Source organism: Vitis riparia, chromosome 9 (genome assembly GCF_004353265.1).
Source record: "Vitis riparia cultivar Riparia Gloire de Montpellier isolate 1030 chromosome 9, EGFV_Vit.rip_1.0, whole genome shotgun sequence".
In the NCBI taxonomy this organism is placed as follows: Eukaryota; Viridiplantae; Streptophyta; class Magnoliopsida; order Vitales; family Vitaceae; genus Vitis; species Vitis riparia.
Genome location: NC_048439.1, coordinates 7,131,509 through 7,157,738, shown reverse-complemented (window position 1 = coordinate 7,157,738; position 26,230 = coordinate 7,131,509). Strand labels below are relative to the sequence as shown.

The following is a 26,230-nucleotide window of genomic DNA, read 5'->3' as shown; positions in this document are numbered from 1 at the left end:
AAATCCACCATGAGCTTGAGGGGGAATGTTGGAGCTAACCACCTAGTTAGCTGCTAGTTGTTAGTTAGTTAGTGTTGTTAGATTGTCAACCTGTATTTTCCAATTATTCAAGGTTGTTGCAACAATTATGAACAATCTATTATAGAGATATAAATAACCTAATTATAATGATTCTCTAGAAGTATCAATATACAAGAAATAGTTTCAAGGATCATCTCTGTCAATACTCTATTATTTTATGGACTTTAGATGAAATTTAAACAATTTCAAAAAGATGTTAATTTAATTTCCCATTTGAGTCCTTAAGGGTCTGTTTGCTTAGATTGTGTTCTATTTTCATTTTCAAAGAAAACAGAAATAGGAGCTGAAAACATGTTTGGACAATATTTTTCCATTTTCATTTTATGGAAAATTGAGCTTAAAAATAGAAAGAGTGAAAATTCCAATTGGTGTTTTCAAAATTTTCTTAAGAAAAGTGAAAAATGTTTTTTGAAAATGAAAAAGGGAATAATATCACATAAAAGACCTTGTGGGACCCACGATATAAAAGGAATAACAATATTACGAATATCAAAGAAATATTAATATAATAAAACATCATCTCATATATATTTGAAATACAATATAATCTTAAATTAAATATATAGTATAAATATTTTATTTATTCCTTAGACTATGAATTACTATAACTATATATATTTTTATATTTGAATAATTTATTTAATTAATTATAAGTATATTAAAATATTTTATAAACTGGTTTAAAATAAAAAAACAGTAAAAAAAAAATGAACAAATGTAATATAATAAGGTCCCATATAAAAAGTAGTAATATTATCCTTTTTAATGGCAAAATCTCATGTCATGATATGTTTATTATATTAAATTTTAATTATATTTCTTTTTATCATTTTTTTATGCTAGTTAAAACTCAAAAACCAAACAAGATTTTACAAATTTAAATTTCTAAAATAGTTTTTACTTTTCTCAATCAAACATATTTTCAAGGGGAAAAAAAAAAGAAATAAGAATTGTTTTTAGAAAATAAAAATTAAAAAATATTTTTCAAACCAAACACAACATAAAACTTTGAAAAACCTTGAATGAATGAGTTTGTTGTTGATCAGATAATTTTTCAAAAAAGGTCATGATGAAAGTCATGAGATAATTGCACATTAACCTAGTCTTACATTTGCACAAAATTTCAATCCCTAAGAAAGCATGCTCAAATAATGTTTTCTTCACTTGAACCAAATGCATTCTTCTTGAATTCCTTAATCTTGCTGCAAGAATTTACACCCATCCAACACTTTGAAATCAAGGATGAAATACTAATCCTTTGTTTTGATATCATCAAAAATCAGTTTTGTGAAACCTTGGGCTAACAGAAACCAACAAAGATAGAATTGAATTTTAGACTAAGCACTTAGTTTTGTTTAATTATTTAATTTTAAATTGGAAAATTCTACTTGGTCTATAGTCAGAATGCAAAGGATAAGGAGTTTTCTTTGCAAATTAGGAAATCATTTGATTTGGAAATGGGATAAAATGGGTTTAATTTTGGCCGTCTAGCCAGACCATATTTTTCTGATTGTATTCCTTTCTCTTGCTTAGTATTGGAATGGGGATTGGTTTAAGTTTTTTTCCCCTATTCATGTCAAGGTCGTTGAACCATAGAGAATTTCTTTGTACATTTTCTCGCCATGTCTTATTTCTGATCTTCTTACTCTAATTCTTGTCTGATTTATACTTTTTCCTATTAATTAATTAACATTAACCATACACCTGAAATCTTTTCTAAATCCTAGATTTAGCCTGAACATTTGATAGACTATATATGTATGTACGTTCAAAATTTTGGACATGCTAAAATAGTAATGAGAGATATCTTAGTTTGTTAATGTTAGAGAACATGATATACATTGTGGATCCAAATCCTTCAAGATTAAGCTTTTAGGAAAATTGGTTGTCCAACAGTTAAAAAATCATAATGAAGGATGTCTTCAATTTTTGGCTTGGCTCTTCATTATCCATATCCTCATTTCAGTGGTTATTTTTCTGCAGGTTGGACATTATCAATAGGTGCTTTTCTCGGAGAACAATTGAGGAAATTTTGTCTACTCTTGTAAGTTTTTTTTTTTTTGATAAGTAAGCACAGAATATATTGATAAGAGGCCAAAAAGCCACACGTATACAGGGGGTATACAAATTAGCTAAGCCTCACCACCAAAAAGACAACAAAAAACCCACCAGCCCTTAAGTGGAGGCTATCCACTCCAACGAGCCTATAAGAGACAGCGACCTCTCTCCACTATACATTCTCGCCCAACACCATAAATTACAGACAAAAGAATTTTTAAGTTTCTGAATATCTATCATCCCTCCCCTAAAAGCAAGTCTATTTCTTTCCTTCCAAAGGGTCCAAAAAATGTACAACGGTATAGACTTCCATATCTTTTTCCTTTTTTTCCCTACAAAAGGGCCCCTCCAGCTTAATAAGACCTCCTTTACAGTTTCTGGAAAGACCCACTGAACACCAACCAAAGCACATATCATATCCCATAGGACTTTTGCCACTATACAATGTATGAGGATGTGATTTACAGTTTCCTCTTCGCAGCCACACAAGAAGCACCGATTAGGGAGGTGCCACCCTCTTTTCTGCAGCCTATCAAGCGTAAGCACCTTGCCCCAAGTAGCTTCCCAAGCAAAAAACAAAATTTTTGTTGGGACTTTATCCACCCAAATGTTGTTCTTCGGAAAATTATTAGCCACGGTATTTACCACCAAGTTGTAGGCTTCTTTTACTTTAAACTGTCCGTTTCTCCCCCCTTTCCAAAAAACAACATCCTCTTCTAAAGTAGGATTGTACCCCCTCAAAGTATGAAGCATATTACCTACCATCTCCAACTCCCAATCATTGAATCCCCTCACAAATCTTAAATCCCAATCTCCTTGGCCCACATTCTGATCCCACATTTCTGCTACTGTGCCATTCCTATTAGCAGCCATCCCATAAAGGTGAGGAAACCTTTGGGACAGCACTGTACAACCGCACCAAAGATCATTCCAAAAACTGATTTTGGAACCATTCCCCATATTAAACGCCATATTTTCCCAACACCAATCTTTTTCCTTCATAATTTCCTTCCAAACCCCTACTCCAAACGTCCCATTAGCCTTTTTGGTCATCCAACCAAGTCCCTCTTGCTCGTATTTCGCCAAAAGCACTTGTTTCCACAGATTTTCCTTTTCACAAGCAAACCTCCAAATCCATTTTCCCAACAAAGCTTTATTTAGCGGGATTAGCTTCCTTAGGCCAAGCCCCCCCTTTTCCTTCTCCTTACACACAATCTCCCAATTAACAAGGTGCACTTTCCTTTCCAAGTTTCCTCCTCCCCAAAGAAAATCCCTTTGCACTTTTTCTAGCCTTCTCGCAACCGACTTGGGCATACGGAAGAGAGACATTTGATACAATGGTATACTAGCCATTGTGCTCTTAATAAGAATAAGTCTCCCACCTTTGGAAATATATTGACGCTTCCAATGCGCAAGTCTTCTTCTCATCTTTTCTTCCACCCCATCCCACACGGCAGCACTCTTGTTAGGAGCCCTCAATGGCAGCCCCAAATACACAGAAGGCAAAGAGCCCACCTTGCAGCCCAATTCCGTTGCCATCTCCTCCATCTCTTCCACCTCTCCAACTGGGATTATTTCACTTTTATCCAGATTTATCCTTAACCCTGAGGCGGCTTCAAACCAAAAGAGAATCCAACTCAAATAAGTTAGGAACTCCTTCCTGGCTTCACAAAAAACCATAGTATCATCCGCAAAAAGCAGATGGGAAACATGCACAGGCTGCCTTCCTCCTCCTCGGATCCTACATCCCGACAAAAACCCCCCTTCAACAGCCCTCCTAATAAGATTGCTCAACACCTCCATTCCCATCACAAAAAGGTAAGGGGAAAGGGGATCTCCTTGCCTCAACCCCTTAGAACTTGGAAAGAACCCAGCCGACACTCCATTCACCAACACCGAAAACTTGGCTGTGGAGATGCAACTCCACATCCAACCCATCCACTTTGGACTGAACCCCATCTTTCTCATGACTTTCATCAAAAATTGCCAATTTAAACTGTCGTAGGCTTTCTCTATGTCCAGCTTACAGATGAGACCTCTCTCTCCCCTTTTTTGCCATGCATCAATTACTTCATTTGCAATTAAAGAGGCATCAAGGATCTGCCTCCCCATTACAAAAGCATTCTGATCAGTTGAAACCACTCTCCCTATCACTTTTTTGAGTCTATTGGCTAATACCTTGGCCAAGAGTTTGTATAGCCCCCCCAAGAGACTGATAGGCCTGAAATCCGCAAGATCCTCTGCCCCCCCCTTCTTGGGAATCAAAACCAGAAACGTATTGTTAATGCTCTTGATGAAGGCCCCTTGCTCATAGAACTCTTTGAATAACTCCAACACCTCCTCTTTAACCAGGCCCTAGCATCTTTGCCAAAAAGCCATAGTAAAGCCATCCGATCCTGGGGCTTTGTCCCCATTCATCTCCATCAGGGCACTATGGATTTCCTCCTCAGAGAAAGGGTGCTCCAAGTTCTCTGCCTCTTGCTGATTTAGTTGCTCTAACTGCAGCATTTCAATATCCGCCTTCCAATCTGAATTTTCCGTAAGTGAGTGTTGAAAAGCATTAACAACCCCTTCTCTCACATCCTTCTCCTCAGTCATCCACACCCCATTTATCTTTATTCTGTCCATATAATTGAATCTACGATGGGCAACCACCATGCGATGGAAGTAACCTGTATTTTTGTCCCCTTCCCTTAACCATAATTCTCTGGAATGCTGCCTCCAGTGAGTTTCCTCCAAAGAAGCCCACTTAGCAAAACTGTCCTTTGCTTCCTTTTTTGATATTGTTTCCTCCTCTGAAAGTCTTCTCTCACTTTCCACCATGTCCCAGTGGTCCACTAATTGAAGGGCAGCAGCTTTATTGTCTTCCAATCTCCCAAACACTTCCCTATTCCATACTTTAAGCTTTTGCTTCACTGCTTTCATTTTTGTAGCCAACCTATAGCTGGCACTGCCTCTCACCTCCACTCCCTGCCACCAGCTATGGATTAACTCTTGAATCCCTTCCACTTTAAGCCACATGTTCTCGAATCTGAACGGAGAAGGACCTCTTCTCACAGTACCACCCTCCAGCACCACCGGAAAATGGTCCGATACAGGCCTAGACAACCTTTTTTGAGTCACGCTACTGAATTGATCTAGCCAACTAGAAGAGACCAAGAATCTATCCAACCTGGCCCAATACAGATTATTAGGCCCCCCACTCCACGTATGATCTCCTCCTTGCAACGGGAGATCAATCAGACCTAGCTCACCTATAACCTGGGCAAATTTCCTCATTGCTGCAGAAATTCTCCCTTGTCTATTCCTCTCATTTTGAGAAAGAATAACGTTAAAATCCCCCCTTACACACCAGGGTTCTTCCCATAATCCTCTGATTGCCCCGATCTCATCCCACATATAATCCCTCTCATTTTTGGTGAACGGGCCATACACCCCCGTGAACACCCAGACAGCTCCATCTTCCACCTTCCTAAACCGACAAGAAATAGAGAATTGACCCTTCTCCCACTCCAACAGCTCCAGCAGCCTTTTATCCCAACAGACCAGAATGCCTCGTGCCGATCCAGAAGCATCCAAGGCCCTCCAATCCAAGAATCTTCCCACTCCTATGCTTCTAACCACCCACTCAGACATCAATTGAATTTTCGTTTCCTGAATACAGAGTAAGTCTACTTTCTGACTTTTCACAACGGCTTTAATTAATTTCCTTTTAGAGTTATCATTAGCTCCCCTCACATTCCAACACATAATTTTAAGCTTCATTCACTTCTACAATTTGGCACCCTCTGTCCTGTGAAGGACTGCTCTGCTTGCTTCCTCCCTCATAATTTATTGAGCATTCCAGCCTTTTCAACTCCCTTTCAAATTTTGTCTTCTCTAACGCACCTCTACTGTATATCTTTTCTCTTATTTTTCTGATTTTTGCCAGGAAATTCAAAATCTCCTTCTCCAACCCTTCTGTCGAGAAGCCTAAAAACTGGCTAAATTTGGCCAGATTGCAATCCTCCCATCCATTCTCCCTTTCCTCTCTAGCTTCTTGAGTCACGGCCAACTGTGACCCTCTCTCCCACTCCTTGTCGTTATTATTAACAATGTTGACTTCGATCAAATCCTAGCTCCCACCTCCATTATCAACAGATTTAAACCTACTCAGCGGGGTGTCATTTTGAATCTCCTCACAAGCAACCCCAGAATGATCGTAATACTCCCCCTCCGGAGCCCGATCAAAAGGAAGAGAGGAAAAAGAAGAATACCCCGAGGCCCTAACCCCCCTTTGAATCAGAATAGACCCATACCTCGATTCCTCTTCGATTAAAGCCCGATCAGTCACTGAATGAGACGGTGCCATTTGCTGCTTCCATACGTCTTCCTTCTCCCTTATTTTGAAGAAATCATCTTCTCTATTTCTTCCCTCACTGTACTCATCCCGCGCCCAGAGAGAGACCCTCTCTAACTTACCATTTCTGCTCTCAGGCTGGGACGGGCTTAAAAATTCCCCCACCAGACCATTATTTCCATCCAATTTTGAGCTTGCATCAGCCCACCAACCTGGCTTAGAATAGGATGGCCCAATCCCAGGCCCATCCTCCTCAATCACCACCCCTTTTAGTTTTAACCCTTTTAATTGGCTCAATGTCATTTTTTCCCCTCCTTGGGCCTTAGGAGATAGCGGAACCTCATCAGGCCCAGCCCCAACAGACACCACCCCATGCCGTTCTGGAAAAAGGCTGGACCCATGGGAATCCTTCCTGTCCACAGACGGGCCTGACTGGAGAAGCCCATCCTCCTGACCCAGATCCGCAGGAGACCGGGCCCCAGACCCTGCTCTGGCCCGTTTGCCAGTCCCATCCCCACCCACTCCTCTGACCTACCCATCAGTCACGTTAGCAGACAGCAGCAGCACCTCGGGCCTTGCACTATCCAACTCTCCAACGCGCGGGGTAGCGCGTGCCGCAGCTTCACCCCTGACCTCCTCTCTGTATTTTCCCTTCACACGGCTACCTGGTTTCACCTTCCTCATCTCCGGCCTCACTTCCCACCAGAGATAAAGGGAATAACACACCTCCTCTACCACTATATCTAACCTGCTCGGCAAACTTCCATTCCTTGTCTTGACACGGATGCAAGCCCATTCCAGGTCCACCATCTTCTCCGTCTTGGGATCCATGGCTACAAAACCTCCACACTCGTCCCCCACTTTCCGCAAGATGGACGGAACCCATAATGAAACTGGAAGCCCTAGGATCTTTACCCATACTTCCTTCCTGCTCCCACCTACATCTTCACAGCCACACCTAGGACTCCATCGTTCCAGCCCTAGCTGGACACCTCCCATCCGCTTGCTTCCAGCGGACAGAACACGATCAGCTTCCCCCTCAAACTGGAACTCCAAAAGAATCCTGCCCTTTTCCATCCTTGCCAGCCCTAGCTTACCCTGCAACCCCCAGGACCTCGCCATTAACCCTCCTAGTCTCTCCATGTCCATTCCATTTACTGAGCTAGGATTCCAGCTACCTACAAGGCAATGCTCCAGTTTACGCAGGTTCCCCCTGATTTCCTCTTCTCTCACTTCCACTCTTATCACTTCCCCCTCCCTGACATTCGTCCCCTTCACCATTTCTGCGAACGACTTACCCATACTTGTTTTCAACATGACCCTTTCCTCCTGCTTATTCTCCTCTTTGCCATTGTTTCCTACCACCTTCTTTAACATCTCCGCCATGAAGTTCCACCCCCCTCTCTCGCCTCTCCCTTTCGGAATAAAAATATTAAACCTCCTCTTTTCTTGTTCGACCACCCCTAATCTAATGAAAGACCCTGCTTTGTTCTCATCCCGCACCAAAGAATAGGCTCTTCCATTTTCCCTCCAACCCCTTTCCCATTTTCCTTTATCCTCTGCCTTGATACACTGGTTCAGGCTATCCAGGAGTATTTCTGCACTCGACAGCCCCAAACGGACCCAAGAAGAAACCCCTCCCTTGCTTTCCTCAATAACGATTTGGGTTTTGCCCTGTTTCTCCTCCACCCCAATCTCGAAAATCTTTGACTCCACCCCAAAGCTCCCCTCTTTCCTTCTTCTCCTTCTTCGCTTTCCTTCGCGAAAAACTCCCTCATCGCCCTCCCTCTCTCGCTCCATGATGACTCTTTGACTCTACCCGATTAGTAGTAACCATTACTGTTGACCATTCTGTGTGCATTCCCTGCTCTTGTAAGTTGATTAGATGGATTGTCTCTATATGAGAAAGTTGATTTGATGTCCTCTTTTGCTTTTCCCCATTGGGTTCTTGTTGCTTCAGTTCTGCTCTATTCTCTTTTACTTTTAGTACCTGGAACCTAACCATGGATGAAAATGTTGCCATTTACTTGACCAGATTCTTAGTTCTCTGTTGTAGGAGAGGGAAGCTGTAAAAAGCGCTGATGACTGGATCTTTTCAACAATTCAGTCTTTGCAGAAGGCTTCCCCAACAAGTCTTAAAATCTCACTGAGATCGGTATGGATGCATGATGCCATGGTTAACATTTTTTTTCGTTTATAAAAGTTCAATACTTAAGCATCAAAAGCTATAATTTTGAGGATAGTTGGTAATCTCGTATGAAAATCTGGAAAACAATCAAACTTATTGATAGCTACATGGCTTAGCTTTGTCTGAGATAGGAAAAAGGGTATCTTTTAGGTTGTTGGAAAAGTCAAACATGAGATCTTGGGCTTTGGTTAAAACAAAGTTGAGTCTAAGAAGAACCATACCAGCCTTAAAAAGTTGAGGAAAAAGGGTATCCCAACCACTTGGTTTATGTGCCCAGATCCAAAAAAAAGGGAAGAGGGAGGGGCAGGGGCATTGTAAGGTGGGTTGCTATTTCATTCTGCTTTATATACCTTTTTTCTTTTGTTTTTCCTTTCTAGCTCAATACGTCCTTTCTCACCACCTTGAGCTTCATTGTTTTCCTTCCTTATAACTCCTTTCCTTGTAATGCCATCAAATCATTTACCATCAGTTGATATCTGTCATATGGTGAAGCACAAACATTCTGGAAAAAAAGAGTGAAGAAAGTTGTAAGGAAGATTAAAATAGAGAAGATTATAAATTTCATAATGGTTAGGGCTCAATCCTTTTGTTATATGTCCACTACTAAGTAATTGCAATAAATGAATTTATTAGGAGAAGAAACAAATAGGCATCAGGAGAAGGTTTCTATTGTAAAAATTCATCCCAGTGATCATAGCAAACAAATCACAGAGCACTAAGCCTTAGTCTTTTCTTTTGGTAATTCTCTTTCTTTACAAGTTTTGCACTAAAAATTCCTGCATATTTGGGACGGAATGATAGGTAGTAAATTTGCAACTAACATGAGGATGGTTACCAACCTTTGGAGTCCAATAGGGTATCAATGATTGGTTTAGACAACCAAGATCAATGGTGCATAATGATTTTACAAGGTCATTCGAGCTTTCCAGCTAAAGCTGAAGCCAAAAGGGTAAAAAATTACATGCCTTTCATAGGATGTGTTTCTATGGACTGACAGTTACTAACCTAATAGGCTGAACTACCTATCGAGGTGCTTATTTTTCTCTTAGGCCAAGGAGTGTTTCTCTAGCAGTATCAATGCATGGAGCATAATTTTAGGTCCATGGTTTGAAGTTGCTCCTATGCTGCCTCGTGTACTTGAGAAAATGTTCTGAACACAGCTCCTATGTGTGGGTCGGGTCCCAACAATTATTTAACTTTCTCGTCAAGGTATACAATCCTAATCAGAACTTTAGAATTTTATGAATCTTGATCTTATAATTTTAGTCCAATTCTGCCAAGAATCTCCTCAGCACAGTTGCATAATGAAATCCGTATAAAGTTGATAGAATTGAGATTTGACTCTGATTATGACAAGTTGAGGGTTTTATTTTTTTTTTATATTCTTTGTGATGTGTGGTCCCATGAATCCATATAAGATTTGGCTTCATAACAAAGACTTCTTCAAGAAAAGGTCTGAAGAGCTGTGAACTTCTCAAGTCCCTCATGATTCACTCCTTGGAAGTGGATGTGGGGTGGGAGGAAAGGTGTTTTGAGCTTAAGGAAGATGAGGGTGCCAGAGGGCTTTCTTTATCACTGGATTTTTCATGAGGGAACATTTTCCTTAATGTTTGAAGAGAAAGAAGTCTCATGGTCATTGGAGTAGTTGCATGGGGCTGCAGCATTGGAGCAAAGTGGGGTTTTTCGATAAGAAATTAGGGCACACTTAAGACTCGTCAAGGTTCTCTGGAACAACATTGACAAGTGTATTTGTGACTGAGTTTATGACAATCTGGGGACCCCTATTTTGGGTGATTCTAGACGTACCTAAAAGTAGTGATTGGACCAATTGTGTCTGTTGATCTCTTCTAGATCCAGAGGAACTGGAAAAAGAGAAGGTTTTTTCGCATAGCAAGGGAATGAAAGGGGGATGAGAATTGCAGCTGGGGAAAGGTCACCTTTCTGCTTTTATGTGAAAATGGTCAAGGGGGGCACAAAATGAAGGCATTACTGTCATGGGAATATGGTCATGAGCCATAATCTGAGTATGTGGCTTGTTGGTGGATTGGATGAGTTTAGGAAAGTTCTTGCAGAGGTGTTTGGTGGTTGGGGGCAGCTTGTATTGCTTAATTTTCCCTAAAAGGTGGGATCTTCTTTGTGGACTTAGTGGAGGACACCATTTTCTTAAGCAAGGTTGGATCAGTAAGGCTAAAGGATGAGGTTATGATTTCTTTACAAGTAATTGCAGAGAGCTGGCACAAACTGGGGCTTTCCTGCCTGGATGGTGGGAGGTCAAGGACTGCTTTTCCATCTTTGGAGTTTGGACCTCTAGTTCATTTGGGCCAAAAGTGTGGTTAAGGTGATGGAGATAATCTTCAGATCTTTGAAGTTTGTTAACTTAAATAAGAGTTTAAGAGGGTATTGGATAAATCATCTTTATGACTTAATATGACTTAATGACTTAATTTGTCATTAAGTAGATTAAGCATATTTGATAAAATAACTTAATATCACCATTTAAAGTCAAAACCAACTTTAAGTGTTAAGTCAAAATAGTTAACTTATTCTTAATCTCAAATCTCTTTTGTCTCGTATACCTATGTTTAGTGAGAATATATTTTACAACTATGACTTTACATTTACAAATCATCTTTTATAATAAATTATTTTTGTAGTTATCCATGTATCTACAATCTTTAAATATGAATGTTTAAAAAATAAATTTATTGTTTAAGATTAATGAAAATATAAATGTTAATTAAAATTAATGAGAGTAAATATGTATTTAGAATAGATTTTAAGTTAATTTTTCCAAACAACCTTAATACTTAGAGCAAATAATAAGTGATAAGTTTTAAGTTAATAACTTAAGGACAATTTGATTTAAAGTCAACTTGAGTTATTAAATAATAAGTATTAAATTTTATCAAGCACCCCTCAGTTCTCTTTGCTAGAACATTGCTTGATAATGATGGAAATTTTAGAGGGGCATAGAGTTTGATGATCTTTGTTGTAGTTAGCAGAGCCAGAGAAGATAGGATTCAGTCCCATTACACTGAGTTAACCCATCAGTTCACTGAATTAACCCCACCACCATGTGACACAAGGTACTTGTTTGGAAGTAAAGTTTTGGTTGGAGATACAGCATAGGCTAGCCTATATGGCAGAAAAGGAGTGTTGGTGGGGAACAAATTGAGGCACATGGTTTGAATTTTTAGTTGTGATGAGCTTCTTCCCCAAACAAGACTTGGTAGAGGCAACAGTCCTAGCTGGCCTGGACAACACTAGTTCAAGATATTCTAACAGGGATATCCCAGGAGAAAACCCAATCGGTAGGTTTAGTTTAAGTACCCCTGTTGGTTAAGTAGTGTGCAATGCATTTGATAATTGAAAGATTTGTCACTATGCAAATGGAAGGATGGAAACAATAACCAATTTCATAGCTTTCACATTCATTTTTGAAAAAATAAACTGTGAAAAATTTATTGAAAATGGTAGAAATATTTGTTTTATTGAAGTAAAAAATAGAATTTGTATTTAATAATATGTGAAATAAATAGGTTTATTGCTCCCTAGTTGGGTTCCACCTTCAATGGGTTCATTCAAGTTAAATTTTGATGGACGTGCTTTAGGACAACCAGGGCAACTGGAGATTGGAGGAGTGATAAAAAAATCCATAGTATTGTGGTCAGAGCTTTTTCAAACCCAGCAGGAGAAGGCTTAGCCATCGAGGTATGATGGGTGTCTCTATCAATTTCCTCATTCAACTAATAGTGTTGTTGATCTTTTAGCAAAGAGAGGAGCAATTTTTCGGGTTCATTTTCTAGGAGATTATTAACCCCCTTGAGGAGTGTTGAGTCACTTCTCCTTGTATACTGATGGGTGGGTACTCTAGTGATGTATAGATGTCCTTGCTCTATTGGAGAAGTTTTCTCCAGTTCTTTTGATCAGATTTTGTAAAAAGATTGAAGGATTCCTCATCCTTCATTTGTGATTCGTATCAATGAATATGTTTGTTTTTGATAAATAAATAGGTTTGCTATGACATGGGACATAAAGGCTGCTTGTTTGGGTACTAACGCTATGTTTAGTGCAAAGAAAAGAAAAAAATTGCTAAGAAAAATGATTTTCTCATATTGGTTTTTTCCTATGAAAAATAAGAAAAAAAATCAAATATAATTAAAAATAATTAGAAATTCATATATTTTAAAATTATTTAATCCTTATATATAAGAGTTATAATAAGTAAAATGAGTTTGAAGTAACATATAAAAATAATTTATTGATTCTAAATCCATTTTTTATTTTCTTACACTTTTTTCTTTTACTTTTCCCATCTATTTCCTTTCCCTCGCATTTTCCCTCAGATTTTCTATGCCTTAAGTGTTGCTTTTAAATCCCAAGCATGAAAAATCAAGGTAGGTAGGTATTTAAGTGTTGTAATACTCTTCTAAAATAGGGAAAACATTCAGTACCCCAATTTAAATAGTTCTTTTTAACACATCGAGTGGCACATTTGGAAGTAAAAACAGAATAACAATGATAAGTTGCAAAGTCCAACTTCAAAAACTTGGAAATCCATTTCCTTTATATGATAAAATTTAGAAGCCAAACCTAGAAATTAGCTGAAAAAGTCCGTTATGAGATTTCAAAACCACTGCAACTTAAAGTTTGTTTGCTCTTTTCAATTCCAGATTAGAGAAGGAAGGGTCCAAGGTGTGGGTCAATGTCTCATCCGTGAGTACAGAATGGTTTGTCATGTCATGCGAGGAGAAGTCAGCAAGGATTTCGTGGAGGTTTGCAGCTGATTCAACCTTTCTTTTCACCCTTTCCTATCTTGTAAATGACCCTAAACACAACGTTTTTAAATGCAGGGTTGCAGGGCTATATTATTCGATAAGGATAAAAATCCCAAGGTTGTTTCGCATTTTTCTCGATCCCTCCATCTTAGAGCATCACATTCTTCAGAAAGTACTCTACACATGTAACTGAAGTTCAGTCTTCTAATGCTAATGTGGTTTTTTTAACCCCTTTTTTTCAGTGGGAGCCTTCCAGATTGGATCAGCTCAATGACAGTATGATAGATCAGTACTTCTCCAGGGTAGATGACGAAGAATGGGAAGATTTAAAGCTCCCTGCTAGATCCTCCTACACAGCATCTGCATTAGCAAAGCTTTAGGATCTAAGTAAAGGGTGCCTGCATTCTACAGGAGAGCACATCTATAGTGGTAATTGTTGTTGGGTATTTCATTTTAGCCATGGAGTATGGCTAAAGACTGCTATATTTCACTGTCTCAGGGTCATAAAACTGGCTATATTGTCAACTTGCTAAGCACAATAAGATAGGCCGGCATGTACCAAAATGAATAAAGAATTTAGAAAATAAAATGAAATAACAAATTTCTTGTATACAGATCTTACTCTCATGGAGAGCTTTGAAATTGGACGCCATTGATCGATTTTGCTGGACTGCGTCACATCTGGTATTGAAGTTGCTGCTATCTTATGGGAGGATTTTTTTTATTTAAATAATATTATTTTGAAAAATTCTTAACCCTGTCACCCTGTTCTTCTTTATTTCTAGTTTTTAAAAATAGATAATAGAGCGTAAAAACTAAGTAAAAGTTATTTTCACTAGTTTTTTTTTTTAAAAAAAAAAAATATATATATATATATATAGAGTAATTAAAAAAATTAAAAAGCAAATAAAATTAAATATGATATCATTTTTCTTCACTTTTTATAATTTAATATCAATATTGAAGATCTTAAGATATGATATTTCTTTAAATTATAAATGCTTTTATAAATTTTTTTTAACTTAAGATTTTTTTATTAATCTAATAAATTTCAAATCAAACTATATAATATACATAAAGATTATTAATTTTTAAAAATAATTTAAAACTTAAAATTTGATTTAATCACTTCTTGAAAGTCACGAAATAGGATTCATTTTAATGTTTTGACTAGTTTTTCTTTTTGTATAATAATTTTTTTTTTCAATTTTTTCACTAAGTGTATAAACTCCAAATCAAACAGGATTTAACTCATCAAATTCATTAGCTAATTTAATAATTTTAAAAAATAACTTAACACCCAAATAGTGATCTAATTAATATAAAAAATTTATAAAAAAAAATTGATCTAAAATAACTATTGTTACTCGTGTACATAAAATTAGATTTTCTCAATGTTTTCACTAGATAAATGAATGTAAAATTAGACAAGATTTAACTTGTTGGATTTGTTAATGAATCTAGTAATTTCTAAATATAATTTGAAACTGATACAATTAATATTAGAAATTTAAGGATAAAAATTGATCCAAAATAACACTATTGTTTCTCTTACACATAAAATCATGTTTTTAATTTTTTTCACTAGACAAATAAACTTGAAATTAAATAACAGTTAATGTATTGAATTTATTAACAAGTTTAAGTAATTTCTGAAAAGAAATTGAAACTCAAATAGTGATTTAAGTAATATAAAAAGTTTATGTACAAAATTTGTTTAGAAGAACTTTACTGTTTATATTCTTCATAGAATAATATTTTTTTGAATGTTTTTTCACTAGGCACATAAAATCCAAATTAAACAAGATTTAATATGTTGGATTCATTAATAATTTTATTAGTTTTTATAAATAATTTGAAACTCAAATAGTGAACCCATCAATACAAAAAATTTATAGACAAAAAATTAGTTTATAATAACTCTATTTTACTTTTTTTACACTTAATTATATTTTTATAAATTTTTTCACTAGTGAGATAAAGTTCAAATCAAGCTACACTTTGTATTGAATTTATTAATGAGTTTAAAAAATTTTAAAATAAGTTGGAACTTAAAAATATATATCTAATTACTACAAAAAATAATAGACAAAAACTAATATGTTAAAAGTTATGACTTTACTATTTATTCTATATACACAATTATACTTTTGAATTTTTTTCACAAGATAAATAGATTTTGAATTAAATAATATAAAATTAATAATTAAATTATTTGATGAATCTTTTAATTTTAAAGAATAATTTGGAATTCAAAAAATTGATTCAATTAATTACATATTAAATTCAAACATTTTATAATATTATGTTTGTATTTAAGTGCCAAATGTGTGGATATAATAAAAAAAAAATGAGTTATTTACATATTAAAAAAAAAAGAAGATAAACTTACTTGTTTATACATTTTAAAGAAAATATTATCAATAATTATTTTTTTTAAATTATTATTATTATTATTATTATTATTATTATTATTAGTTTTTTTTTAAAAAAAAAAAAACCAATTATACTTTTACAAAAATGTTAATATTCATATTTTTATTAACATATACTACAATAGTATATTTTTATTAAAAAATATAATTTATGATTTTATTATAATACTATCATATTTTACTAAAAATTATTTATTTTTAATTTATTTGTAATTATAAAACTAATTTCATTTTTAATAAAACTCAAATTAAATTTAATTAATATCATGTAAATTAAATTTACAATATTTTTACAAAGTCAAAATAGAAAATTCTTTTTAAAAGCAACTAATTCAAACAAGTTTTTTGTTTTTTGTTTTTAAAAACAACTTGTTAAACACTCTTACTTTTATAAAATTCTTAAAAATTGTTTTTTATTAATTTTAAAAAAACAAGCCTTAGAAAACATAGTAAGACCCTATATTAAAAAGAAAAAACAACAACAACAACAACAACAACAACATTTTATGAAATAGTTACAAAAATACCATACTTTAAAAATTGTTTTTTTAAAAAAAAAATTACAGAGAAAATCATATTTTCAAAATATTTGATAATGGATGTTCCAACTTTCATATTTTATTTCTTTCCTCTTATTTGAGGTAAAATTGTCTTTTCAAAATTAAATTTTGTATAATCATAGTTTATAAATTTGTATTGAAATCTTTTGAAAATATGATTTTGACATTGTAAGGCAAAATTATTTTTTCAAAATGAGATTTTAGTATGATAATAGTTTATAAATTTGTATTGCAATAGTTTTTTCAAAAAAATAGATCTTATATGCAATATTATCTTTTAAAAATGTGATTTTAATATGACCAGAGTTTATAAATATGTATTGAACTCGTCTTCTTATAAGAAAATTTTAATATGAATATAAAGTAGCATATATTTTTTTAAAGTAGATTTACATGTGATGGATTTTTTTTATAACCATTACAAAATATCCATAGGATCATGAGGTCAATTAGGATATTAGAATATTAAATAAAATGCATTTTAATATAAATCTTCAACATGTATTTATTCATAAACCCTTTTGCAAATATTCTCAATGTTTGAACTTTGAACCCCTTTCATTTTCGCTTGTGGGATGCAAAAATTTAAGGTTATATTTGGTTCCCAAAAATACTAAGGAAAGGAAAAAAAAATGTTAAGGAAAATAGTTTTTTCATGTTTGGTTTCATCGTAGAAAATATAAAAGAAAATCAAATATAATTAAAATTAATTTAAAATTTATATATTTTTAAATTATTTAATTTTACGATAATAGAGAGAAATAAATTTGAAGAAACATATAAAAATAATTTATTAAATTTAAACTTATTTTTTATTTTTTTTTCATTTTTTATTTCTTTTTATTTTTCCTCTTTGTTTTCTTTTCTTCGCATTTTTCCTCAAATTTTCCAACAACCAAACATAACCTAAAGGTCAGTTGCTTTTTTTTTCACACATCTTGTTATTATCAAACTTTGATGGTCAAAATTTGATGAGCAATTATCCCATTTAAATAAAATTAATTCTTATAATTAACTTTTTTTTATAATTTCTAATGTGTTGGATGTTATTGGTATAGAAAATTATCTCTAATACTATTACTTCATTTAATTAATTTAATTCAATTTGTTTAATGCCATTTTCATAATTTCTTTAAAACCTGTTTTACAGTACTTCTAGTTAAAATATCTCTACCAAAATTGTTTTTTAATAGTGCGAATGTGAAAAACACTTTTATGCTAATACTATTTTTTATAATATCTCATATAAGTTTTAATGTTTTCGATATTAATAAATTATACAAAAGGACATAATTTAATTACAAAAATACCTATAAACTATTAAAAAAACTAAGATTTATTATAAAATATGAGATTTTATTGAATTTGTAGATAATTATCTAAATTGATGTATATCTTTTTGCAACTTCCTATAAAAGGGAGACTTCTAGTGAAAATTCAATTTGATCTCTTCTTACATTTTAATTTATTTTTTTCATTTTCTTTTCCTTCCACTTTATTATTTTACAACAAGATTAATCATTTTTACTATTGTAAGAAAATTTTGATAAAAATCATAATTGAGAGGAATGGAATTAAATAGAGCTGAAATCATAATCCCAACTGTGAAATCCTGTTCTTACCATAATAGATCATAAATGGAATGAGATTCTCATTTTTATCCCACATCCCAAAATTCCAAACATACTCTAATGCATTAGGTTTAGCAAAGAAAGTCGAAAAGAATACATGAGCACAATTGAGTTCTACTTTTATTTATATCAAATGTGATCTCAAAGAGATCCATGAGAAGTCAAAGGAAAAACAAATAGTACATACCCAAAATCAAAATGGGACTTCCCCAAGGTCCTTCCAAGAAAAATGCAGCATGGTTGCAGAAAACCAGAAAAATGAAGTATGTTCCTATACCCACATATCTGATTCCAAGATGCACAACTCAAAAGAGATGAACCAAAACGTGGTGAAGGAAAAAGAATGGAAAACCCAAGAAAAGAAGCAGAAGCATCAGTTTCTATCATTAGGAAATGATCAAGTATTCTATACATATAGAACTGACAAAGGCTGTCTCTCCATATCTATTCAACCTCTTAAAATAATAAAAAATCTCCATGAACAATACATTATAACCATGATCATTTATTAATTCTCACATACAAAACACGGGTATCAACTTACATCAGTCTCACTGACCTATGATCTCACAACATTTCCCCATGAACTAAGAGCAACCCACATGAAAAAACGGCAACAGAAGTGGCCCCTTGTTTTGACATGCACACAAGGCCCCTCTTGCCTCTACATGCACCTCCATCATATCCATCATAAACTTTGAATCTCTGGCAGATAAGAGGATTGACCACATCCATCAACTCTCCTTGTGTTCTAATGTCGTGAGTGTTTGAATGAATGCACTATAAGGTTAGGGTATACATCTTTCCTGACAACAATTGCTTTTAAGAGAGTTGGTAGCACCTGAGGTCCTATAAGTAGTATGAGAACTGAGGTCACGAGTTTGAACCCCAAGAGTGTCATTGGGGGGGAGATTGTTGGTAGATCGGAGGGTTGGTCGTGTCCATCAACTCTTCTTGTGTTTGAATGTTATGAACGCTTGGGTGAATGCACTAAAATGTTAAGATATGTGTATTTCCTAATAGAAATTGCTTTTAGGAGAGTTGGTAGCGTCTAAGGTCCTACAATCATGATTCACCCAACTACTATACTGTATGAACTCTTAACCTAAAGAGAATATTGACCTTGTGTTAAAATCAATATGAGAGTTTGACTTTAGGTAAGATCCTAAAGTGGTCATATATCTTTATGGATTATGTCATTGTTGATGGAGGTTGGTAGCAATAAGTATTCTCAATAGAGATACTAGATATCTCATGGGATTGAAACAGTGTGTCCCATTGGGTAATCCAAAAGACATATAATCATGAAATTTGTGGTGCCACAGTGGAATTGACATATGTTTTTTATGAGCTAAATCATGTCATTTGATCACATAATAAATTAGATTTGTAACTCAAATATTAAAGAGGTAATTTTGATAGATGATAACACTACCTTGTTAAATTACAAACACCAATTCATAGGAAGTTTGTATGCAATAGATAATAAGTGGCAAACTCAAGCTTCGTTTTGTTGTTATTTATATATGGTACTAGAATATAGTTGATTCTCTTTAGTAGAATATTAAATCAACTTTAAAATTAGATTATAAGGGGGTTAGTACTCCTATGGGTTTCAGTGGTCCCCTCTTTGAGCTCATATACCTTGATGACATGGTTTATAAGGATTGAATTAACTTTAGGTTAACTCTTGTGCATATGGACGTTTTAATAATTATGCAATGTTGCATAAGGGATAGTGAATAAGGTATCTTGACTGAACTAATTAATTAATTAGATGACTTTATGTGGTTTATTAATCAATTAGGACCTAGTTAAGGCTAGATTAAGTAACCTAAATCTTGGTAGGTTCAAGTCACTTATGTTTAGTAGGGGAACCCTATAAATACCCTTAGGGGTTGGGTTTCCATCACGTTTTGGTGAGAACCGTCTTCCACCTCCAGAGAAAGATAGAGTCAAAGTTTGCTCTCTTCCATTACCCACACTTTGGAGTGTCAAAATCATGGTTCGAGTTATCGAGCAAAAGATCTTAGGTGCACGAGACCTTCAAACTTCTTATTCTCCATGTGAAATTGATCTAGGAACATCCAAATCCAAGTATAAACTTTTTCTTCTCTAGATCTTTATCTTAATATGGATTATGTAGTAAGGAATGGAGTAATCCGGTTTTCCCTACAATGATATCTCATGGAATTAAGATAATGTGTCCCTTTAGGTGATCCAAATGACACGTGATTATGAAATTTGTTGTCATAGTAATTCCTTTAATAGGATTTGACATATGCTCCTTGGAACTAGAGAATATCAGCTGATTACTGTAATGAATAGTAGGTCATGGATCGAAACTTTGCTCATTCTAATTTCATAGGTTACTGCAATGTAGTTTACTCTATTTAGTATATTGTTGAGTCAACTTCATAATTAGACTCTGCAATGAATATCATAATCTAATTTCGTTGGAACTAGAGAATATCGGTTGATTACTGCAATGAATAGTAGGTCATGGATCGAAACTTTGCTCATTCTAATTTCATAGGATACTGCAATGTAGTTCACTCTCTTTAGTAGATTGTTGAGTCAACTTCATAATTAAATTCTAAGAGAACCACTATTTTCCTATGAGTCTCAATAGTCCTCGTCCAAACTCCTATTTCTTTACAAAAATAAAATAAAATAGATGTTAATAAAATTTAAAAAATGGTTAAATATACTTTGGCCCATCACCTATGTTTTATACTTTACTCTTTTACATTAAAAACCTAACACTTTGCCCCTAAATTTGTTAACAAACGATATTTTACCTTTAATTACAAACTCTCTATAAAATTATAAAAGGAATGATTCTTTTTTGCACTCTGATCCGAACATTGATTTAAACCTAGGTGGAATCAACAAGTTTGAAATAGAATTTTTCAAACACTTCCAAAATATGACAGACACCGGTTTTGATTTTTCATTATAAATTGCTTGTTGACTTTTTAATAAATTTAGGGGCCAAAGTATTTTTTTTTTTTTTTTAAACAATTTTGGGGGACAAGTGTGCGGTTTAAAATGTGAAGAGATAAAGTTTAAAACACCCCAAAAAATTAAAATGAGTGAAGTATATTTAAAGTTTTGAAAAATCATAAAATCATTCTTCAAAATAAGTGCTTTTATCATTTGTTGGCCGCCCCCCAAAAAAAAACATATATAATACATTTGTAAAAGACAATAAGAAAGAACTAAAAAAAAATTACATAACAATGTTTTTTATAAGATTATTGTTAACAAAACATTATAAGTCAAAGGAAAAATTACCAAATAAAGTGGGTTAGTGGCATGAATGACCCAAAATTGTCACTTATTTTGATAATTCTTGTAAAGAATATATAAAAGATGAAAGACCATTTAGCAAAATAATAGACTAAAATTCCATAATATCCTTCAACTAAAAGTGAGTCAAATTTTGAGGACATTTAAAATGCCTTAAAGTGGGTGAAATTTTTTTTAAGGGCATTTAAAGCATGTGACCTCCACATTAGCCATATGTAATCAATAAACATTTAATTTTAACAAATTTTTTTACTTTTAACCCTTATAAATTAGAATGTGTCATGATGAAATCATTTGGTATCTAAAACCAAAATACTATATGTATCTTCTAAATTTTTTTTTTTTACTATAATTTTTACATTTTATATATAAAAAAAAAAGGTTTCATAATTATGTAATAATATTTTTTTAATTTTAAATTAATAAATCATGCTTCTGTATTGAATTTAAGGAAGATGAAATGTCTAGTTTTTTATTTGAATTATCTAGAAGAATTAGAAAATAATGCAAAATGCTTAATCATCTTTAGTTTTTAATAATAAAATATTTTTAAAAATTATATAAATTTTATATTTTTTTTCTTTTTCACTATGTTTTTATCTTAATTTTTATATTTTCTTTCTTTCAATGCATTAAGTTGATGATGTTGATATATTGTATGATTTGTTGATGTCATGAATGAGGTATTAAAAAGTATCTCAAAAGCTATTACTTTAGTCATAAAATAATGATACGACCCGTGTAGTTTATATATATATAATGCACTAAATTAATGATGTTAATATATTGGTATGACGAGTTAATATCAATGTCAAAAGGGTACAAATAGACATTTCTTAAATTATTAATTTTTTCATAATTAAAAATTTTAAAAGATTAAAAAGATCCTAAATGACCAAGAAAATTAAACAATATTATTTTATTGTTATATTATATTAAATATAAACACAAATTGAGTTGTACAAATTAAAGTTGTACTTTACTTTCAAAATTTTCAGAAAAAAAAGGAAAATATTAATTAATTTGTTTCAAAAGAAATAAATTTATTAGCAAACCACACATTTCCTGAAAATAGACCAATTTTAAAAATAATAATAATCATATAGATTTTTCAAAAATACATTTTGATTTTCTGCCTTTAATACTTCAGATATATCTTTCTTTCCAACTCATAGATGACACACATTTACTGCTCCATAATCCTTCATTTAGAAACTTCAATTACAGCAGTCGAAACTCAACCAAAACTGCATTCACAACAAATCATATCTTATGATATTTTTTGGATTGCAGATAATCAATTCAACCCACATTTTCTTTAATTTGGAAAATATGAAACAGTTCATTGCATTGGATGATATCCACATTGTTCTTATCTCTTAGTAGTGAGTTAATTGCTTTTGTAGGGCATTTGCCCTATAAATAGTGTCCTTGGGCCATGGGGTGGCCTCAGAGCAGAAGACAATCTGAGAGAGATGGAGGTGATCCAAGGTGTGAGGAGAGTAAGCATACTGGCAATGGTGGTGATGGTGGTGTTTGCAGGGCATGCAACAGCCAGCTGGGAGAGTTGCTATGGCCCATGCTTCTTGAAATGCATGGTGAACTCCAAGAAGCTCTTCTCTTGTGCCTTCAAGTGTTTGAAGCAGTGTGTATTTAGGCCTGCTTCTAATCCACTTTACTACTGCAGCCTTGGGTGTTCCATGAATGAATGTGCTGAGCTTAGCAATGGTATCTCTCTCTCTCCCTCTCTATCTCTATCTCTCTCTCTCTCTCTCTCTCTCTCTCTCTCTCTCTCTCTCTCCCTCTCTTTCCCTCTCTCTCATCTATCTATCTATGTTTATGTGTGATTTGAGTTGCAGATTCAGAGAGAATGGAAAGTTGTGTGGAGAACTGCACTTCCAATATATGCAGCCCCAAACACTGATGAGATTTATGCACATGAGGAGAGAAGGCCATGAATATGCATCTTAGGGAAATGGTGGAGATGAGTGTGACTCTTTGTTTGGGATGAGTTATAATGAGCAATAAATGAAATAAAATTAGAAGCCATGGGCTATGCATTCATAAATTAAGTCTGGACTACCCTTTAAGTTACTTTTATTTTGAAATTGATGTCTTTCATTGACTACTAGTTATATTTTAATAGCTTAGTTGACTTCTAATTTGAATTCAAATTAAGCTAATTGATGAAGAATTAGGGTTTTTCGACTGTAAATTCTTAGTATTACTTTTTTGAGCTATAAAAAATTAATTACTAGAATATTAAATTATATTGGATGTTATAAAAAAAATTAGGAAAGATAAAAGGAAAATGAGTGAAAGTGAGAAGGATATTATAAAAAAAAAAAAAAAAAGTTTAAAAAGGGGCATAAGAAAGATAAAATGACAATGAAATAAAGAAAAGAAATATATGAAACAAAAAATTGATATAATTGAAAAGAGTGATTATTTCTATATCCACCAAATATTTATATACATATGTCTTAATTAAAATTCCTTTAAAATGTTTTATTTAACTTAATTTTAAATTGAACTTACTATTAAATGGTATTAAACAATGTTAAGTATTAAGTTATTTACTTTTTATGTATTTTATTTTTATTAAGTATTAAAAATTAAAGGAAAATTCATTTGTTACTTTTACAATTAAAAAAATTAAATATTTTAATTTTTTTATATTCAATAAAAAAAATTAAAAAAAAAAGTAATAAGTCAATAAAAAGTCAAAAATAAATTATCTGAAAGTAACTTATTTTTAGCAAAAGGCTAAAAAATAATAATAATAACATTTAAGATAAAAATGACCTTTAATAAAATAACCAAAATACCCTTAACATTGTTTAAAACCATACTCCTAAACACACTTTTAGTGCTTAGTCTTACTAGTTTTGGACACCACAAAATCGGGTTTTTTTTTTTTCTTTTCATCTCTCTTCTTTAAAAAAAAAAATCTCGTTTCTTAAACCTTAAATTATTTCAAATATTTTTTTATTAACAAACAACTTCCAAAAAAGGATTTTACCTATTGAGAAGGAAAAATTGAAGACAAGGTAGGTGTCCAAGTGAATAATGGAAAGGATATTTTAGGTATACCAAAAAAATTTATACAAATGTATTAATGAGAGTAATGTTTTAAAGTAGATGTGTAAAACGGTGGATGTGTGAAGTAATTAGGTGAATCCAAATATATCTCAATTAAAAAATCAATTTCTTTATTCTTAATTTGTATATTACTTTATATAAAAATTATTGTACACCTATCACAATATCCTACACCACTTGAAGAAGTTTGTTTTTTCTTTTTTTTTCCATTTGAGGTAATCCATATAGTTAATAATAAAAAATGCATAATATACATAAGTTCGAGTTCCCTCATGATCATCGGAGGATTTATCTGATTATTAATTTCAAGACTCGTGGAATTAATCGAACTATGCATAAACTAGTCCGGACATCCACAATTATAAAATAATAATAATAATAAATAAATAATAATAAATAAATAATAGTTTCTTCATGTTTTTGAGTATTAATAATATCTTTAAAACTTTTATACCATCACAATAGGTATATCAAAATAGTGATGAAAATATCGTGGAAAGTTGACAATATATATTAGGATTTTTTTTTTCTCATTTATTGGGATATTTTATCGATTTGTCCACACAATTACTCAAAGTCTATGGCGTCCAAACCTTATTTTCTCTCGGTCAAAACTCAAAAATGAAGGTAAGGCCCAAACCCAACTCCTTTTTGTGCAATACACAGCATTCTTCGTTTCTTTTCCTACATAATAAATATTTAACATTTTTGTAAAAATAAAATTTTAATAAATTAATTAAATATAATAAATTAATATATTTTAATTATCGTATTTCCAATTGTTTTAATTTATTATTAAAAAATTTAAAATCATAAGTTCCATATAATAATTAAATATAAAAATAAAATTTGCAAATAAAATTATAAATACTTTTAAAATAAAAAATAATTATACATATATCATCTCTCAATACAAAGTAAATCATTTTAATATTAAGTGTTTTTTCAAATTCTAATATAAAACATTACATTTTTTTTATATCTCATTTTGATACAATGATGAAAATATCAGTTTTCATATATATATAATTACTTGGATTTTATAGATATATTGAAAAACATCGATGAAAATCTTGATAAAAATATCAAGACAAAAATGGATCAAAAGTTATAAAAATATGAGGAAAACTAAAAAACAAAAAATGATAAAAAAGCAAATAATATACATGTTGAAGTTATTTTGTTTCGTTAGAGGAAAAATTACAAAAAAACTAAAAAAAAAAGGAGCACCATTTTTTATAATATTCATCCATGCATACACTTTTCACCCTTCCCAACTCCACATTAATCAACTCAATAATTCTCAAACCAAAAAACCAAAAACCAAAGACCATGTTTGTGAATTGTTTTTAAAAATGGTTTTAAAATAGAAAATGTTTTCTCATATTTTAAAACATATTTGTTAATTTTCTTTACAACGGTTTTTGCATAATTGATAAAAATTATTTTAAAAATATATATATTTGAAAGCACGTCAAATAGGTTGCAAACATTTCAAGTTCTTAAACAAATTTTTATTCTAAAATACATCATAAAACTATTTTCAAAGTCTCCTTAGGGAGTTCCACCTTGAAAACAAAGATAAAAACAGCTTTCATAACACCAATCATCACAATATCACAATTTTAAAAAATAAAATAAAAAATAAATAAATAAACTAATTTGATGTCATATATTGCTTTCCAAGCCCAACCCAGCCTAACCAAAACCCCCTTAACAGATGACATTGACAAAGGTGGATTACAA

At 32.6% G+C, this 26,230-nt stretch overlaps 1 protein-coding gene across 1 annotated transcript in view; it reads left to right on the top strand.

Moving 5' to 3' along the window:
- The window catches only part of LOC117922589 (3-hydroxyisobutyryl-CoA hydrolase 1-like), a 49,527-nt gene extending 35,405 nt beyond the window's left edge, over positions 1-14,122 (top strand). The window contains exons 10-14 of the mRNA XM_034840749.1: positions 2,065-2,125; positions 8,535-8,633; positions 13,340-13,441; positions 13,520-13,561; positions 13,687-14,122. Coding sequence (XP_034696640.1) covers positions 2,065-2,125; positions 8,535-8,633; positions 13,340-13,441; positions 13,520-13,561; positions 13,687-13,824 — 442 coding nt within the window. The 3' untranslated portion in view covers positions 13,825-14,122. The remainder of the gene's footprint in view (positions 1-2,064; positions 2,126-8,534; positions 8,634-13,339; positions 13,442-13,519; positions 13,562-13,686) is intronic.
- Positions 14,123-26,230: the final 12,108 nt, after the last annotated feature.